Here is a 20,890-nt window from a genome sequence, read left to right as displayed (position 1 = left end):
CAGTTTTACAATTGTAAATAGGAAGAAAGCTGAAAGACAAGTCACACCAATCATAAATGGTTTCCTTAACGTAACAAAAAAGCCATCTATCATTTTCATAACACAGAAGTTTAGTGAAGCTGCTGCAAGAACAGTTAACGGAAGTCACCATGATGCTTTTGAAGCCTTTCAGATGTATGATGTGTGCACTGATTTCTGAGGCGTTAACAACCCTCACGTAACTTTGGAAATAACACTGTAGCACCAATGCAGAGATTTCAGGCTCTCGGGAGGATTACACCAAATGCCATCTGTATCTTCTCTGTCCTGTGTCGCACTGATTCTGCATCTTTCTTAATAAGCAGCGTGGTATGTTCTCCTCACTCAACAGCTTAACAAGAAGGTCATTTGTTTCTAATTTTGGATTATTCCTCAGGAAAAAAGAAAAAAAAGAACAGAAGTCTTGCCCTCCATGTATCAATCAAATGCATGAAGTGATGCAATAAACTACAGTTAATAACTAAACAAACTCTTCTTCTTCTTTAGCAGCTTAATCGGCAACCTGAGAACATCACTGAACCAAAACTCTCATTTTCCTCTGCTCACTCTATCAATCTCAGATAAATACATCATGCCTTCTTAAAAGAAGATTAGAGAAATCTAATCTCTGACCATCTAAGCATATACCAGAAGGTCCTAAAGCCTATATGAACCAGGCTGAAGAAGCCCCAAGCATGGAAATCAAATAAATGCTTATGAGGCACACACAACAAATAGCTAAGGATCCCTGATGTAAGCAGTAGTCAGAACACATTACCATGTAGGATGTCTCAAAAATATATATATGCACACTAAAATGCATCAATAGTTCACAGTAATGATGCACAAGATATCGTGAACTAAAAATACATCCCCTGACAAGGTGAAAAGGAGCATCATTACCTCCATATGCTGGCTTCTAACTGGCTCACTACTTGCCTGTTGCTAATGATTGTTGGGGCTGACCCCAGGGTTACAAATGCGCTGTCTCAAAACCCTTTGGGAAATACACGGATGAGGTGGTCGGAGAAGCGACTCAACTCTTGGTATTGCTGGCAGGGCAGACGGTGGAGACGTGATGGAAGATGGAAAGTTGAAATGTAACGTGATCGATAATAAGGATTTATAATAAAGTGAAAGATGATGATGAGAGGAGTGGAGAAGACTTACAATGAAAGAAAAGCAAACTGCAGGTCTTATTAAGTTTGAGTTAAGTTATAGGGGAGATAACCATGAACTTTGGAGGTCTCTACTAAAATATAGGAAAAATCAGAGGAAGAAGCACAAAAGGATTACAAAACTGATGGTTCATCCTGTCTGGCCCCTACAGAGGAAAAGAATAGCTTTCATAGTTATAAAGAGAGCAAGGACAAAGATACCAAGCAGAACAGAAGTAAGGCACGATCTATAATTCAAAACCATTCACATCTGCTCATCTATTACACTGTATTTGCCATAGTCAGGATGTAGAGTATTAAAATTTGCAAAAAGCATGGTATCAGTTTTATAAAACTTTTAAACTTCAGATAAATTAGTTTCCCTTTTTTCTCCTACACTGAAATTGGAACAAAGGCTTCCAGCACTTTTCAAACTTATTCAAACCATCTCATCACACAAATCCCCATGCTTATTTTTTCAGGCCGAGGCAGGTAAGTTCCTCTTTAGCCAAGTGCATTAAAGTAGACGTTCAGCTCAAAATACTTGCCTCAAATTTAACAACAGGGAAGTAACGTGACTAAAAGAGGCGTTGATGGTCGAATTGCCCCACATGACAAATTGTGAAATGGACTACAGAGGTCAAGGCAAACACACATTTTTAACGAAGACGGATGCTGGTGTACAGCGAACATAACCGAAGGGCCACACACAGCACAGTCAAGGAGTGATGAAGTGAAGCTGCTTTTTCTCTCTTTACACAACAGTGCCACTCGGTGGATGGACAACGGCAGTGAATGGAGATGCCACGCATGGAAAAAACCCGCGGGGGGCCGGGGGTGGTTGGGCAGCCGGAGGGTAACGCTGCAGGCACAGAAAGATCCGCCGTGGCTGCAGCAGCCGTACCTGGGAGGGCAGGGGGATGCTGCGCAGGGCCCGGCAGCCCAGCATCACTGCCTGCAGCATCGCTGCCTGCGCCTGCCTCGCCTGGTAAACAAACAACAGCGTTAGAAGGTCTCCTGAACAAATGCAATTCGCTGAAGAGCTGCAGCTTTGGGGTTTTTAGCTGGAAGACCCTGCTTCGAACACAAATGATATTGTAAGAGCGGGAAAAAACAAAATGGGAAGTTTTAATAATAAGTGCATTATATGCTGCATTCAAACATGTGTGAAAAAGCAGTGTTTTTAAGAGACTGATTATATTAAAATCTGGACTAAAACAAACAATCAAACCCATTTTGTTTCTGGTACTTTACACTGGCAGTGTCATCCTGCTAGTTTGGGAGCATCATATTCTTATTGTCAATAACACAATTACCTAAGAATATGTGTATTTATATTTTTTTAAAAAAGGAAAAAAAGCATTTGTTAATCAGTGGGTTGTTTCTTTAATTTCTACTCAGTTCTGCTATCAGTACAGACAACTTCTTTTTCCTTCTGAAAAAGCATACTAATTTTCCAGACTCAGTTCATAAATAATTCTAAATATGGAGATCATTTCTTTAGGGCCTATTGGGTGACTGGAAATTCTGTTCATATTATAACAAATACCGCAGAAGTATCAACTCATAAAAACAAACAGTAGTATGGAAACTCTTTAAATAGCTGATCACAGTTTTGGCGGAACTTCATCTTCAAACTGGTCCTCTAACGTGTCCTTGTGATAAAATGGCATTCCCAAAAAAGTCTTTGGTTTCAGCGTGAAAGGACCTAGAAGGAAAACTGTATCTGGCACTATCAGGGAAGAAGTGAAAGAGAAATGCTTTTTTTTCCGGCACCACACTGCCATTTGGTAATCAAAGAGTATCCAGTTTCTGCACGCTCATGAATCCAGTGGAACGCAAAGGGCAACAATTCTGCTTTTTTCCCAGACTTTTTCATTACCAATATTTTTGTCTTTCAAGACAATGAATTCAACCGACAACCCAATGAACTTAAGATTTGAGTTTAAACTTTGTGCCAATGAATACCCTCATTATGTAGGATCAAGAGAATATTTTAATCCCTTTTCTATTAGCAGGCTACCTTGCATAAGTAAGCAGTAATGATATCCAATCTTCTTCTGCGCTGAGGACAGGCTGAATGGGATTAGTATATTATTAGAAGGAACTGAATTTCCAATTAGGTCCCTGGATACTTTGTTCAGCTGTGATTTGTGATGCTGAAGACTCATCTGGAATTACAGGCTTGCAATTATGAGGGTTTTTTTTTAACATTAGTCCGTTGTTTTTTCCATTTATATTATCTGAATTATATGCGTTTTTCTCTTACAGAAATTCAGCAAGCACCAAAACTTCGGAGTGAGAAATAGTTACTATCGACTACGTAAAGCAACCATCCTTGACCTAGAGCACAGCACAAGCTACCCCTGGAGGTGACAGCACGAATGGCACCAGTCACTGCTGCTGCTGTCTGGCAACTCTGTCTAAACAGACTTGTTAATGCTGGGATAGGATTATGTTGCCAGTCCTGCAAGATATTTTGTTACCAAGGACTTCTTCACACTTAATAAAAAAAAGTAGATCAGGCAATTAATTTAATCTCTTCAAACTTAATAACCCTCTACATATTAATTTATCAGTGCTACTTGAGCATTCAAAACCTGAAAGGACTAATATAGTATGAGAAAAATTGATAACTTCCTTTACTGTCTTTATGCCTGTCAGATTTACAGGACTTCAGTCCGTTACACTGTCCAACTGAGCTTCCGTGAGTGTTACATCAACTGGAAGTGCAAACGTCTATCCATGTCAATCCTAAATCCATGCCTCTGCCTATCTCAGCTACATAACCAAGCTCCAGGAGGCTGTGGGGAGCTGAAAACACAGTGAAGAAGAACAGCAACATGAGACAACTAGTGGCAGCTAGTCAATAACTTGGGGAGCCTTATAGTTACAGACCATGCCAAGTAGTTTCTAGATACTCAAAAGCTAGAGCAGAATCCAGAATTTGAAAAGGAGTGCAGATGGTAAAAAGGCATGTAAGAAGTTCAGCACAAACAGGAGTGGAATGAGAGCTTCTCTGGGGATGGATATATCCTAAATCCTAAATCCTAATGCCTGGGATAGAAGTATCCACAACTTCTCAGAGCTCCGGAGATGCTGTACAGCACTTTCTTGAGGTGGTGATACTGCTGTCCTTCTGCACAGAAGTTGAGAAGTTATTCTCCATTTTAAGGTGTGGTGGAGATGGTGCTGCATTGTTTACAAAGGTATCTGCATCGTGCTTCAAAAGGGTCTTTTTAACCTGTCTCTGCCACAGCATCGTTGCAAATAGGGATTTTTTTTTTGCTAAGCTATTCCTACATGTAAAATTACTTCAGAGAGAATTCACTGGGCAGCCTCTAGGAGACTTCATATTTCCTCTGCCATTTAGACTTCTCTTTAAAAATATAAATTACAGCACTTGCAGATGTGGTTAGCTGCCATCATTCACAATTTCTATCCAACTGCAGGGAATATATGGATAACTGTACAGGTCTGGAACAACAAGTATGGCACTAATATGTAAAACAAAACTATCATCTCAACCTATTAAAAAAAAAAGTATATTTACATTTTATTGCCTTTAAATTACTTCTGCAAGTGTTGTTTCAAATAGGGATAAACAGAATAGAGTGAGAGGAAGCTGCAGGTACCATAGTACTACAGTATGTTTTACTTCCTCTTACCATGAAAATGTTTTGTGCCCTACATTATAAATTTACATAATTGCTTGATAACTTTACCAATTCTCCATATTCCAGCTGATAAAGAAATATGTGCAGAGTTTATACATGACAATGACCAAACATAACTACAGTTTTTATTCTGATTCTTGTACAGAAAATGTCAGGTGCATTTCTGGATGATGTAATATGCTACTTGGCACATACAAGTATAAACAGGGTCATCCTTGACCAGCCAGATCAAGATTAAGCTACAGTCAATTCCGCCTATAGAAGTTGCTACAAATTTTACAACTTTTTCATATTAAGTAGGGAAAAGAAAATAACTATCTGAGGACCATTTTGCAGCCCAAAAGGTAAAAAACCTAAGCATGTGATAAGGGAACTAGGGAAAACTTTTTTTTTAAAAGCAAACAAAAGAGCCTGTCCAAAATTGTGGAAATTATTTCATTTCACACCTAATTTTACTTCCATTGATGTGAGCAGGATTTGCATCAAGGATTCAAACAGGACTATACATGGCAATAGTTAACTACAAAGCAAACAAGGCCATCTCCCAGCAGAGAAATCACGGTTTCAGTGTCACATTTGCACATCATCGAGGACTGTAAAACCCTTGCTGGAGCAATTTCTGAGATTCTTCTAGGATTCTGAGAGAAGCTGTGCATCTGGATTTTGCCCAGCAGCTTTAGCGGCCCTTCAAAAGTGCCTGCATCTCTCTGCTTCAAGCCAACAGTTGTGCCTCTGAATTCTGCTCCCTCAATGTCTGCTGGGGATGCAATGCATCATGAAAGGACTAACTTTGGACCACATGGGTCAGGACACCAACTTCAGCTACAATGTGTTATTTCCCTTCTCTTACACTTTCAAATCGGGTGAAAAATATGATGCAATACTACATAATGGTTCAGGGCAACCAGCACCAGTCCTCAAACTTATAACCATCACCTAGGATGAGTTGCTAGAAGCAGCAGATACCGTACCACTGCACATACTCTTCGCAAAGAACATACCGCCATAGGCTGTTTGAAGATGAAAAGCAGTAACACACCTTGAGCCTGGCAGAGTATAGGCAACAACTACGGAAGCTGAGCTTGTGGCTCTGTTGTTTGAATAAACTGTCCTTGAGAAATATAAAAACAAGGCTCAAGAAAAAGTAGTATTTACCAAACAGAAAGTGGAGAGGGTCATCACAAATTATTAAGAGGCAAATACGTGTTACTGTTCAAGTAACTTCTCAAATAAGCTCCACACATTCTAAAGGGAATGAGATTTCATTTATTAAGAATTACTCTGTAATTGATCTAACTTCCTTCACTCGTATTTGGCTAATATTGTTACGCATGGGATTTGTGCCAATTACCTGAAAAAGCCTATACGAAATTAGTCTTACAGTTACAAATATGTTGCATTCAAAAGACTGAAAAATTAATTGGCTAATGTTTATGGTAACGATGTAGTTTGTTGGTATCTCTGCTGTAATTTCTGGTTAATATTTTTTTAAAGGTTCAAAACTTACTATAATATTTGTACATTCTTGAGATAACATCTAATTCTGTATTACATTGCAAATGTGCTGTTCATGGATGTCCTGCTTAACAAAATCGTTTCTTCTGTTTCCTCCAAACATGTCCCCATTGATATAGAATCAATAAAAGGACTTTCTTCAGTCCTTAAGGCGTACGAGAAAGCTTCCCTGCCATGGGTTTCACCTTTACCTTTGCCCAGCTGAACTGGCATGCTTTCGGACTTCATCATCCTCTGCTGCTGTGCCTGGTGGTGGTGAGGCTGGTGGTGGTGGTAGTGGTGGTGCTGGGGGGTTTCCACTGAGCTTCTGATGGGCACTGCAGGGGGAGGAAAGCTGCTCCCACTGGCGGGAGCACCCACAGCCCCACCTGAAGCCATCGCCGGAGCAATGAGCTTTCGGCCAAAATTCAGTAAGCTGTTGGAGACTTTGTTAATGTTCAGTGGGGCAGCCTTAGCACTGGCGCTGAAAAAAGAAGAGCAGAAATCATCGCATCTTTGCCAACAGTTTGGACAGATATAGCAATGCATGCATTGTTCTCCAAAAATGGGGCGGGGGGGCGGGAAATCCAGGATTCGAACATTACGAAGAGGGTGTTTTACCACAGTCACACTGGAATATACACAGGAACCACAGGGACTGCATGTGGTGCGAGTTTTTCCCACCCAGTAGCGGGCAAATTGTTTTGTCCCTTTCTTCCTGAAAAATGCAAACTAACCCCAAACAAAGTAAGTTTGCACCAATTTTCTTAATTTGCCTTTTTAAATAAAAAAAAAAAAAGAGAGTGGCAAAAAACCAATCCAGGCTCTAAAGCACCGAAAGCTTCATAAAACTGACTTTTTGCACTTCTTTGAATCAAAGACTGCTTTAATATTTGCTTCCGCTACATTAAATTCTCTTAACTGTTTAAAATAACTCAAACCCAAACACTTCTTTCAACAAGCAAAACTAACACTTGACTCTATTTTTAGGTTGGCAGAGCTCGATGTCTCTTCACCTTCTGCCCAGCCCAGCCATTTCAAACCAAGTGCTTTTTAACAGGAATCCTGATTTCAAAAGTGATTTTGGCTGAAGAATGGCTTCAGGGTATAACAGATATACTGGATCACAACCCTTATCATTGTTACTTTTTAACTACAGCAGCTATTTAATTCACTTCACTTATATGCAACATTAAGGACGAGGAAATTGTCGAACCACTTAATCTATCTAAAATAAAGAGGCAAAGGAGCTTCTAATTCCCAATAGAAGTGTTCACATAACCCAGAGATCAGCAAAGCCATTCCTATTTATTCATGCAATATTTTCCTGTTTTATATAATTAATGCTTGAAATACCCTTCACAGAAATATATCACAATCACAGAGACCATTCTGCTCCTGAGGTTTTATTTTAGTGATCTGTACTTCAATGATATAAATAGCTGTCTTTAAAAAATGTGAAGAAATACATTTAATAAAAACCAATACAATCATTGTACTGGGGAAAAATAGTTTTCCAATGTTTTGGGGAAGTTTAAGTAAAAATAAATTACAAATGAATTAATATAGGTGACTTGTAATTTGCACTGGCACCTGGAAAAGTAATTTTGATTTGGCTTTTCATATCATTTCCCTATTTGTCTCTTGATATGTTTTTTTATAGAATACACAATAGAAATGCTCACACATATATAGAACATATTCAGAAAATAACAACAGCTGAGTTGTTTAGACTCAGAATAGATACGGTTAAAATGAGAGAAAGCAGAAGAAAGTACGTGAGCCTGCACATTCACGAGAGAGAGCTCCAAGCTGTACGGGGCCCTTCTGCCATATACTGGTGATGAGGAAAGACAGCACGTAGCGTTTTTTAGGAGTAACAGCAGCACAGAGGTGGGGGCAATGTGCTGCTTCCCAATTTAGGGAAGCTGGAAAGGAATAATAGCTGAATAACGATTACGGGATGTTTCTGTGTCTCTCCATTTTATTGATTGCTGCCACTATTACAAAAAGCCTTTCTGTAGCCACCTGAGAATTACTGACAAAGTCACTAAAAAGAGAGCATCTTCAGAACTTTAAAGTACTCTTGCAGGAGTCCTAAATGGTTTCAAAAGCAAACTGAATAGATTCTAACAATTTTAAGGAAGAGGACATTGTACAATGCTTATTACTATTGAATTTTACTCTGCTATTACCTAGCAGATTCAGGTATTAATCAGTTTCCCAAGGTACTGCAGAGACACTTCAGGAAAAAAAGGGATTTTTTTCTATTCCATCACATCTATGTGGCATCAGAAAAGTCAGCACAGGGACTTTTGTTTAATGTCTTCTCCATTCCAGAAAGAAAACAAAGATTGTAGCTTTGAAGCTGGAAGAAGAAAGGCCAAATTCTGGCTTAGCAGATATCAATCAGTTACCGACAGTTTGCAATGAATCTAATTACATCACTGATTGCAGGGGTCATACCAATAATAACTTGGTTGAGGTTCAGAATCCAAACTTTAGTATATTTGGCATATTTTTTTCCCTCAGTCTACTGAACTTAATCACCAAGACTGGAGTGGTATATATCACTCAGTCACCTGAAACATCACCTTAGAAAGAAGGTAATGGCTTGCACGTTGAGTCCTAGGTTTGTCTCTAGGTCTAGAGCCTTGACAATCAGTAAAAAACCCCCTTGACTTTGCACAAAAAATGACATTTACTGGAAGTAAATCTTATTCTCTGACAGGCTACTCAAGCAACAAAGCCACTGGATGCTTTGAGCTAACTGCCTCATTAGAATCATGATGGTCAAGAGAGGCAGGAGACAAAGCTTATACAGAAGTTTGTGTGTTTATGTCTACCAGCTTGTTTCCTTCTTGCTTCTTTTTTTCAACTATATTTTGCTTAATAAAACATATTAGTTTTCCTTCTACACTGTTTAATTTGCTGCTTTGACATGTATGTAGACCAGGAGAAGTTAGTTTATTTGAATTTTCAGATGCTTGGAAAGAGACTGTTTTGGGAAGTTTCACTTTACAGGAACAATAAACATCAAAAATCTTCTCTAAGCCATTATGTCCAAAATATGATTTTAAAAAATGCTTTCCACAATAACGTGCAATAATGTTTTGTAATTATTTAAGAACTAGAAAGGACAGTTATTGCAGCTGCTAATACCTATGTGTGATTTGGATCTGCTATGAACTAACACTGCTAATGATCAGCTCAGAACACATACACATACATGAGAAATAAATAATGATGCTATCTAAACTTCTTGTCAAGAGGTGGTCTTAATAAAAGTATTCTGAAGTAAAATTTATTGTGCAATTTCTCTGAATCGCAGCTTCAGAAAATGAACAATAGAGAGGTGCTAGATCTGTGGAGGAGGTACGTTAAAACTGAGCTGAAGTTCAGGAAAATAAGAACAATGTATTTCTTACCATTTAAATGTCTGATATATTAATGCAAAGGATGATTACAGCCATTAAACACAATGCTTACATTTTAGCCATCTAAATGTACCAGACATGCACAACAATTACAAGAAAAATGCTGATTGATTAAGTTGTAGAGTTATCAGCAGATGCATTTAAAAGTAAGGCATTGGTTTAAAAATACGACTATCAAGGAGACGTGAATTCCATCTATGAAGCAAACAATTTTGTTTCATCACAATAAGCATCATTGACCTTGACTGTGAATAGCATATTTTTAAACTAGCAGTAGGAAGATGATTCAATCTCTGCAGTTTTCTGCTAAGATGAAAATGTTTTGTTTTAAGCAAGCCTTATTCGAAGGCATTTCTCTCTTCAGTAAGTAGCCATTATGAGAGATGAGAGACAAAATATGAATATGATGGATTAAAAAGATTTATATATGATAAAATAAGCAATATCTATTAGAGATTTGCCAAGATATTTTAAATATATCATTGAGCCTGTGGAATTAAAGATGAAAAAGACCTGGTAGCTGATCTAATCCATCTCTCTGCTGACTGCAGAAACATTTCCTAATGTTACATCTTCCAGTTCTCTCTTTAGTCCAATCTTAAACAGATTTACCACATTTGACCTACTCTAAATGTTCCTGTGTTGAGATAAATTTATGTCAGTTATTCCTCTATCTGAACTATTCTAAGGAGATTCTCCTCTCCTTTGATGTCAATCTTGTGTGTATATATATACTCCTACATAGATTGAATGGACATTTGTTTCCTTAGAATTTAGGCTTCCAACAGGTGTAATTCTTGTTTGGGCTTTATGATTTTTTTTTTTAAATAATCCTAGAAATGTTTCTTTCGGATTTTTCAAATAACACATTTTTCAAGTTTAGGCAACTCTCAAGACCATTTTTTAAAAGCACAAACAAGTAAAAACATTAAGAAAATGCAACAGAATGCAGTAATTTTTGACACCCTTCCCCAACTTTAAAGCCTAGTTTGAAAAATAAAAAAGATGCTTTTGCAGTTGCTCTACTCAGCTTTAATTTCTGCTCCTTTCTCCATTTTTAAGATCTTTTTAATCCACTCCATTTTAATTTTAGCTAGCTTTTAACGTAACTGATTTAAACAGAATTTGACAGAGGTGCAAACATCTGAAAGCCAGCAAGTTCCTATGAATCAGCAAGCACAGTATATGGCTGGGGCCACGTGCAATCCAAAAAACTGCCTGTGACAGTATGAACTGAAGCAAGGCATCGCGTCATGCTCCGCAGCCACCAGCAGCCACCGGCCACCAGCAATCGGCACCCACGTCGTGGCCACCCAGTCCGGGCACGGGCACCTCTGCGCTCGTGACCACTAGATAAAAATCACCTGTACGCATACAAACTATTTCTAAAACAAGGGAGGAATGCTGCAAAAAGGTTTAGTAACAGTTACTTCAAATAGGATATACATTAATTTGATTTAACTTACGCAGCTTCTGGTACGTGGATGCTCCAGATTGCGATTAGACGCATTATCAGAGGTAGTTCAGATACAGAATTCACACTGGCAACGTTGTACCCCCTGCTTTTAGTATACACGTCGCTGCGTACAAATGTCCTTAGCCTTAAAAAAATGCCAGCAAGCTGACTACAATGCTCTCTGTAAACCTTTCATTTTTCATGTAATAATAGGCAAGGTAAAGATTAAAAATAAATGTCATAAAATAAACACATGTGCTTCTACTGCTGCTTATGTAATTCCTGTTTAGGATTAAAGTGACTTCTGAAACATTTTGTTTATGTAAGGTCTTAGTTCAGTGAACACATATTCAGAAATAGCTTACCGGGTTTTGTTCATCAAGTCTGCTCCACGTGCTTTGTAATAATCTAAATTTTGTTGGAATTGGTGAGTCACTGGTCTTGGATTTCTCTAAAAAAACATAATTAAAAAATTTTTTAAAATTATATATTTTTAAAAAAGAATACCTTATTGGAATTTTCTGGGAGATTTAAAGCAGAGACAAGAAGTATTTCCATTAATGAAGAATAGAAATTTCAAGAATAATTTCTTTTCCCAGGATTTCTTGATTTCTAAAGACAGTAATGCCAGTTACATAAAAGTGAAGTCTTAAAATACCTAAAATAATACCAAGTGTTACCAGTAAGTCCACCCCATGCTCACAGAAATTCGCGTTCCTCCGCACAGCGATGGGGCTGTCGGCTGTAGTGGTAACAGTTCTAACTAAATCCTGGACAAGTTCAGGTATTGATCTGATTTCTTCCTTTAGCTCAGGTACAGAATTTTACCATCTCCAAGCTAAAGTGATATGTTTTTAAAGAAAATGGCAATTGTAAGGAGGAACTATAGCTAACATTTTGAACTGAATGCATCGCTAACTGTCTCATTTAAGCAGAGAATTAAAATTTAGCAAGACAACCTGAACATTGCCACTAGATGGCACACGGAGCCTTTTTTCTCTCCAAATTTCGCTCTGCTCAAAACAGAAGCCACGAATAAAGAAATTGTTCTCCTATAATAAAATGTATATAATTAATATCGAAACCAGAAACCACCTGTTAGTTTCCGCCTCTGCCACAATGAAACTATTTTGCTGAAGCAGGCTGCCTTCAGTAGTTCTGCAATCATCCTTTTTGGATCTAATAAGCCACCGAACATTGAGTAAGTGTAGACTACATCGTACGCATAACGTATCTTTCATTAAAGTAATGCATCCTGAAGGACGTTACTTGGAAAAAACCCCAAAAAACAATGATGCAAAGTTAAAGTTTAAAAAATCACATATGGATGAAATCAAAATAACAGAGCTACAGAGAGGATCTCTTTTATGTACATATAAAATTTAGAAGACAAATAGTTTAAAATAATTAATTTCTAGTGTAAGAAAAAACAAAATGGCACATTTCTGTATAATGATCAGATATATTGTATAAAATAGATCTAAATACTTTCCAAATATTTGCTTTAAAGGTTTATTCATTCATAGGCTGTTGCCTTATATTCTGATCTGCCTTCGCAAGTCCTGCTAGCAGTAAATATAGTTTTAATGAACTACGCAGTGACCTTTCAGAAACAGTTGTTCACTGGTGAGAGTACATTATATTTTTGACAGAGTCATTCTTCAGCTGTTTCAGTTTCACATGTTGTATATCTGCCTTCATGATTTCATTATAGACTGGAGTATCCATACCCTATCCTCTCATTTTCCATGTAACTGCAGGTAACTGTCCTTTCTTGGAAACCTTCTTATTTTTGGAGGAGGATATAGGAGCTGCATTTTAAAGACCAAGACATTGCATGGGCTCAAAAGGAGAGAGGAAGATGTAAAGAGGTGGTAGATATCAAAGGCCAGGATGATTTCTGGGGTCAAATTTACGACTGGGAATTTCCAGATCATTTCACAAAGTCAGACTTAATCTTGTATGAAATGTCTCATTTTCTTTCTTTGGAAACACATTAAACATTTTAAAAATATATCTTGTTTGTAATGTTCATTAAAAAATGAAACAACAACTAAAAGCTATTAGACAAGCATTAAAAAAATCCTCATCTATCCTACCACCCACATTGTAATGGCCGCTGTATGTTTTTCTTCTCCTGTTATAAAACCAGTATTTGCATAACTCTACCCGTTCATATGGCTTATAAGTCAGTCCTCATCAACTGACAGCAATAACAATGAATCAGCTTTAGTTACTATTGCTCTAGTTTGGTAATTCAATGCATTTCTATGATAATCAAATCCAAACTGACGTGATGAGGATAACTGATGGTTCTGCAACTACTATGCAAGTCATCAAAACAGTGTAACTTTTCTCCCATGAATTAAATAACTTTTTTCTTTATGTGTCTTGATGACCATTTCAACAAGGTGGAAGAGTAAGATGGTTAAAATAACGGGCACTTCTAAGTCATAAGGCAGCCCTTTGAAAAAATCACGTTACCAGCTGCTAGTCAGTTTTGCAGTTTGTTTCCAATAACTCAGTATATATTTTAAACTTAACAAAACCAATAAAATTTCTTTTCCACCACCTAATAAATAAAAAAAAAGATTACACATTACTTCTGAATTAAAAAAAAATAAAAAAATCGAAAAGATCATGTGGGATGGTTTCTTGAAACATATTTATGCAGAAATGACAAGCAATTCAAGACACGAAAGGCTGATCTACTATCTAAGCACTTAAAGCCATTAATAGGAATAATGATCTAACTCGAACATATGAATGAGGCTCAAGCATTACTTTCACAGGGGCCTATTTAAATTCCTATGAGGTTTAAGGTATCAAAGGAAGAAGCAGTTTAAAGTACTATTACATGCAGTGAAAAAAAGCTCTGAGAAAAAAATGCTGTTGAAAAAACATTAGAAATGCAAGACAGTAAATACCCAGGGTTACTGCTGCAATTCCTTTTGTAAGACCACAGAGATATCCTTTTGGAAAATTCCATTATTTAAAAAAAAATCCTCCTAAACATACATGTTAGCAGACAAGTATCTGTGAAGTATTCCCACAGAAATTTTAAATACATCTGAAAACTACACTTCAGTCAGCAAAAAATATGGTTTTGTGAAGATCTTTATGTTATTGTGAAGACATCCTTTAAATTTTACTTTTTAAATATAATAAGCAGAAAGGGAAATCTACACAGTTACAGTGTCTCCTCCTTATCAATTTTAAACCAACTCTCCTCCCTAAGAATGCAATTTCAGCTATCCCCTATATTACACTCCATTTATTAGGACAGAAGACTACACAAATTTATTTACAGCAAAACATAACTCCATTGTCTAAAATATTCAGAGCAAACACATTTTTTTCCTACACAGGGCAACTTGGAATGATCCCATTTACATTTTTAATTCCTTAAGCGAGTAAAGATTTTCCTTTTCTTTTTCAATTTATGTAAGTATTTTGACTAGTACCTCAGATAAAATCTTTTTTCTTAAAGGATAAAAATGCTGTTAAAATGACAGAGAACTCAACCCTTCAAATTAGGGCGTTGTTGAATCTCCCTAAGAAATTGTGTAAGGGGCATTATACAGATTAACACATTTATGTTTTTCCCCACACCCAGGTTGTAGGAGGGGCCTGCTGGTTTAATAATTCTTCTAATCTTAATTTCTAGCTAGACTGAGTTTAGTTTCAACTGGCAGAAAATGCCCAATATATACTTTTAAAAGGACAATGTACGAAATTCAGATATAGAAACACACATAGAAATTGATGCGATTTTGGACTTTGTCTCTTCAAAATGTATTAGCCACAGCCCAAAGGGAAGAGATGCCAGGTATCTCGGAGGTACTCCTGCCTCTTAGCCCTTCCTTGCCTAAAAGATGCCCCCGCTTCGACCTGACTGCTGGAGTCCTAATCCCCGTCCTCCTGCTTCTGTTCCCAGTCACCACCTGACTGCCCACTCCAGTTCCCACGGCTGGCAGGAGTTTGTGGGGAACTTCTCTTTGCCTTTACCCTCCTCCAGGGACACGGGGACGAGTGAAGTTATACCTGCGCCCGCTCTTTTCCTAGGCGGGGGGCTGAGGCTGTGGTCGGAATCACACCGAACGCAGCAGAGATTCCCTAAACTTGCATAAACCGCTGAAAAGCAATTCCCACCAGTTAAAGATCATGCTCCATATGCTCAAATTCCCTAGTACAACCCTTTTCCTCCCTCTCCTCCGGAGATGTATCGCGTCACATTACCCATGGAGTTGATACGATACAGCAAAGCACACTTGTGCGTGACAGAAGTCACAGGCAGACTGCTCTACAACATACCAGGAAACCCAGGTTACTGCTGCAATGTGACGTTTCACCATCTGAATAAACATTATTTGTAAAAGTTTACACGCAGGTGCAAGCGGATGAATCTGTTCAACGCTCTTTTTTTCTTCTTTGTTGAGGTATTTCCTTCCCCCCCCCTTTAGAGAAAAAAAAATAAAACATACAATCTTGTGCAAAATCTGAAGGCTCAAACTAAGAGACAACAATGAAAAAAGATTTTCAATATGTCTGATGAAAAATGAGACTTATTTTAGCGAACATGCTATTGCCTCAATGCCAAGGGAAAAGCACTCGTCATTAGAGAAATGAATTGCTCAGCTGTTTATAAGCAAAAAGCTCTGGGGGAATTTCTCAAGGCCCAAACCACAAAGCATTGCAGGGTTACACAAACATACGTTGCAGGTGTTTTAGGGTAGACAGGTGGGAAAACCTCGGCTACTGAAAAATACTCCATTTAATAGATTGTATCTGAAACTAGATAACCTAAATGCAACAGAGAAAAAAACCAACAAAGCAGCAGCAGTGAATTACACGCACACGCAGCAATAGGCTCACCAAAATAATCATCTCACTAACGGCAAACGGGATTTTTTTAAACTAGGGTTTTTTTCTTTTTCAATATATTAAACAAATGCTGCCAAACATATATCTTTTTTTCTGAACTAATAATATTTTAAGCCTAAACCAAAGAACAGACTGAACCAAACATATATATAAAAAGAGAAAGATAATGATGCAGTGTTGTTCTTTTTATTTAAATATTTTTAAGGAGCCAGTTTGCTCCTTTTCCCCCCTCTCTAGCTGACAGGTCAATTTTGGATTTTTTCACAATTCTTGTACACTCTAAAACTTTTTTTTTGTATTAAAATGCTATTTTTTTTCCTTTCATTTGTTTCTAATGTGACTGGGAGGTCAGCAAAGGTTTTACCTTTTTCTTAACCTAGGCAAAGACGATACAAACACGGCAAAAATTTTGACTGGGAACAGAGCTGAAATACAGCAGCTCAGATGTGGATAAGAAATACAGTTTCTTCAGTTAGGCCCTACTAATTACTATGAAGCGCATACTAATGATTACCTAATAGCCTAGCTGCAGAGAGAATTTCACCTTTCCTCTTTTTATTCTTCTGTCAGGTCTCCAAGCAGCTGTCTCCCCTCTATGACTAGACTTAGACAGTATAAGCAATGGCTTAACATTACATAAATATATCAAAATATTTTGTATATTAAACAACAACCCAGCCCAAACTCTAGAGCACCCAAAGCAAATGCCACTCCCCAAACAAAACTTTCCTTTCACCTTCTAATCTTCCTCTCCCCTAGTCATACCTTCTGCAGAACACGCAATCTGCTGGAGCATGAAAGGTATTTCATCCACCTATGAACCACCTATGAGTTAAATATTTACTAAAAAGAAAAAAAAAAACAGTGAGACATTAGAGGACGTCATGTGCTATTGCCAATTTTAAAGTGGTTCGAGGCCAACAGCAAAATATCATCCAAACCATGAGTATGGTGTATGAAAGTATGTACTCTGTGTATGAAAGTAGCACAACAGGAAAAGGATCCTGCACAGAACTAATAAAGAACTTCCTTTAATCACAGGAGTCAGGAGATCCGTGCGCTAATAGTGGCGTTGGCAAAGAACGCCATAATCCTCAAAATGGGAATAATGTTTCCTGTTTACATTTTTCAGAAAGATGCTGTGGGTCTCAGTCGCAGAACTCATTATTTACAATGCAATAACAGCATGAAGAATTATCATGTTTAATAATTTCTAACGAAACTTAGGGAGTGCTTTTTTCCCCCCCAAACAACAAAAATTCCCAGAAAGAATTGAAAAGGAAAGAAATTCAGCTAATTGGGTCAAGGCAGGAAGAAACCCCTGAACTCCGATCAAGCTGAAATTATCTCTGGTTTTGTTACGTGACAAACCTCCATTCCCCCGGCAACTAGAAATTTCAGATACCAGGAAGATAGTTTAAATACTGTGCATTATGGTCTGGTTTTAACTTCATACACACATGCCTTTTCTAACATGGGCATTCTATGACAAGAGATGAAGGACTGCAAAAAATGACAAGTGAGATTTAAAAACTCTTCAGTGACTTGACTGAAAGAAATCGCTAGTTGTATATTTTGGCTTTCTGTCCTAACCAATTGGAAAGCCTTTTTTTTTTTTTTTATTTTTTTTACAGAGTATTGCGTTTTAACAGGTAGATCAAATCCTACCAAATCAGCTTTTATTGATACTCCAGACAAAGAGACTCTGACATGCCAACGTTCAAGTTCATAACCTGTGTAAAATCCCCATCTTGCATCAACAGAATCGCTTAAGTACCTTTTAAATCTGCCTCTTAATTTAGTCGCCTATTTTTCAGCTGAACCCTTGGTTTTAAGAAGTAAATTAACTAAACAGTGAGGTATAAATCTGACAGTGTTCAGCCCTACCCCGTGACAGATTTATGCTCTGGCATCTTGCAGCCTTGCACGGTTAGGAACAGGAGTTTTACAACATTGTGGAGGAAAGATCCAGGCTTTTGAAAGGAACACACAGCAAGCCTCGCTTTAAACCCTGGAATGCTCCAAATTATGAGATTTAAAATATGACATCTTTATGTACAGAAAAGCTACCACATTATGGTTTTATTGGCACTCGTTTTGGACAACCTGCATAACTCACGGACGGTTTTTGTGAGTAATGCAGTTATCCGAAGCTTACACTGAGAAAACCCTTATAACCACACTTACAGCACTATATCTTCTCCAGATACATGCTTGTACACAAATCTCACGTTTCAGGGAAAACCAAGAAAGTTCTAAGGTGCTATTTGGTTATTTCTGCTACGTGGAAAAGAAACAGATTAATTCATGTTCTATGTGTAATGTGCTATGTAAAACACTTGAAAAAAGGGGAGTGAAAAAAGCTCTTTCAAAGACCCCCATGCACACACCCCCAGCAAAAGGAATAAGACATCCAACTCTTTTCCTCTAAAACGCAGAGACAAGCTAAGGTCCTGGTGCTGCAGGACAAGGAACACCTTTCATTTTAGGATTCCAATAATGAGGATACTGCAGAGCCATTTTGATCACTACTGCTCCTTAAAAAGATAAAGGACAAAGATTCCCACCTCACATCTCCCAACCTAATTTTCCATAAAAAGTTATAGCAAAGGATAAAAGGTACCATTCTTACTTCCATCTTTAAAGTATACTGCTCTTTCAGAGAAGCGTTCCCCAATACAAATGTACTCAAATAGCTTTGTATACAACAATTAATACATTAATATTTACTATAAAATGTCAACACACCAGCAGTATATCTACACTTATATCACAAGAGACTGAACTTAAATTCCATCATAAAAGATTGGATATGATTCAGTACCTAATTTTTCATACATTATTGAAAAGTTATGAATCTATTTTTATAGAACTCAGTTTGTGTTTTGCAAGTTTTAGTCAAATAAATAAATTATGATACGGAGAACTTTTGATTAGGTAGAATCAAAGTGCTGTAAGTGTGTTAGGTGCTTCCTTTTGATAAACTACCTTGCAAACTGGAAGTGATTAATTGAATTGTCAGGTTGCACACAAGAAAAACCATAATCACCTCACTCTAACACTGTTAAATGCATTTTATTAGTGTAATTTTATAAATAACATCATTACTCTTTAGGAGAGGGTCAGTAGCTTTAGATGACTTTTTAAACAGAAGTAAACCAATCATTTGAAAGAAACAGCCCCAAGAAATTCTCAAGCAATAAGTTTTATTGGTAGCTAAAGTAATTAAAAGCTTAAAGTGCTTCAGCTTCTTGCTTTAGCATCAAGAACAATCAGAATTGCTTTTACTTTGCTACTAAAGATACCAACTTGCTCCAAGAGAAAGTGCAGTTTAAAGTTTCAGCTTCCAAAGAGAACTTTCTCTTCCATCTTGCCTCTCTAAAGTACTTGCCCTTTACGTGAAAGAGCTTATGAATTCCCAGTCAATATTAAAGGGAATGCTGATCAGCGCAGGAGAGTAATTCCTTCCTTATTTCCAAATTTTCCCCAACTGCCCCTCTGGCCTGAATATGATGTTGGCGCATCTCATGCCTTCTGATTAATAGGGAAGACGCCTCGATAAAAGGCATAATTATGAAATCTGCAAATAGAAGATTAAAAAATGAAAACACTTTTTTTTCCTTGTGTTTGCAATTCTTAGCCCAATGACTGATCAGCAAGTAGTTGCCTTGACTATTTATTGAATACTGCATGTAGTACTTGCTGTTCTATACAACACTATTATATACTAGTTTTAATATTAGTTGAAAGTAGAAACAATGGTTCCTAACTCGTCTTTAGCCATCTCCTCTGAAAGACTCCACACCTCTCCACCTGCCCAGAGATCACCAGCCACGCCACCAACTCCTCACCACCCTCAAGGGCAGCAGCTCTGCTGCTGGGTCACACAAGATCGGCAATGAGAACAACGAAGTCAAGTTGCCAGGCTCTGCTCTCACTGCCAGGAGTGGACCGCAGCACCATCTCACTCGGCCCTGCACCCAACTGGGATGAGTCCTTTGTGTCTGCACCATCTTACCTGCGGCACAGCTTCGTCTTAACTATGAGAGGCATCACTGTTTAGGAAGCTCTTCTTTATTCTGTATTATTTCCCACCATTTTCCTATTCATTTAAATGTAATGGCTGTTTAACTTGCATTGATACAATACTTGTGGGTTCTCAACCAAATAACGGGCCTGTGCACGCAACTCTAAAGACAGAGCGATACTGGAAACTGCATCGTCGTTGGCAATCTAAGAGATCAGCTTTCTCCTTTGAGTGATGACTACTGTGTTACATATGATATTGTGGAATGAGGACTTTGAAAGATATTTCTTTCGAAGTCTTAACTAGATGACTAATCAACCACTTTTCAAGAATTTTTCCTGAAAATATTACTTGTGACATGAAGATGACAACTATTTTACGGTGGGTCGATTAAATGGTTAACATATGAAGGGAGCTTGCAATTAACGTTGGGAGAGATGAGAAAGTTGTTCTACTAGGAGTATTGGCCAGATAGCCTTTTTATATTTTAAAATGCATAGGTGCACTGGGAATGAAGGTTTTGAAACAAATGTATGAAAACGAAGAGGATTTTTAGTTCATGGTACACTTACTATTTTTACATGGTACTATGGCAACATGGTTATTCCAAGTAATTTATCATTAAACTCATAGCCGCCTGTCATACCTTATTCTATTAATGAAACACAATAACTGAATATTTAAAACAATAATGCTTAAAACAGAACATGCTCCTTGAAAAGCAAAAGTTTCTGATTTTA

At 37.6% G+C, this 20,890-nt stretch overlaps 1 protein-coding gene across 3 annotated transcripts in view; it reads right to left on the bottom strand.

Moving 5' to 3' along the window:
- Nucleotides 1–20,890, bottom strand: part of TBC1D5 (TBC1 domain family member 5) — a 322,332-nt gene that overhangs the window by 48,103 nt on the left and 253,339 nt on the right. For all 3 annotated transcript variants that reach the window (XM_075745858.1, XM_075745859.1, XM_075745860.1), the window contains 2 exons: nt 11,605–11,690; nt 6,559–6,830 (listed from right to left, as the gene is read on the bottom strand). In XM_075745858.1, coding sequence (XP_075601973.1) covers nt 6,559–6,830; nt 11,605–11,690 — 358 coding nt within the window. The remainder of the gene's footprint in view (nt 1–6,558; nt 6,831–11,604; nt 11,691–20,890) is intronic.

Source organism: Balearica regulorum, chromosome 2, assembly GCF_011004875.1.
Source record: "Balearica regulorum gibbericeps isolate bBalReg1 chromosome 2, bBalReg1.pri, whole genome shotgun sequence".
Lineage (NCBI taxonomy): Eukaryota > Metazoa > Chordata > Aves > Gruiformes > Gruidae > Balearica > Balearica regulorum.
The sequence above is the reverse complement of the archived record's forward strand: the minus strand, read 5'-3'. Positions and strand labels throughout refer to the sequence as shown.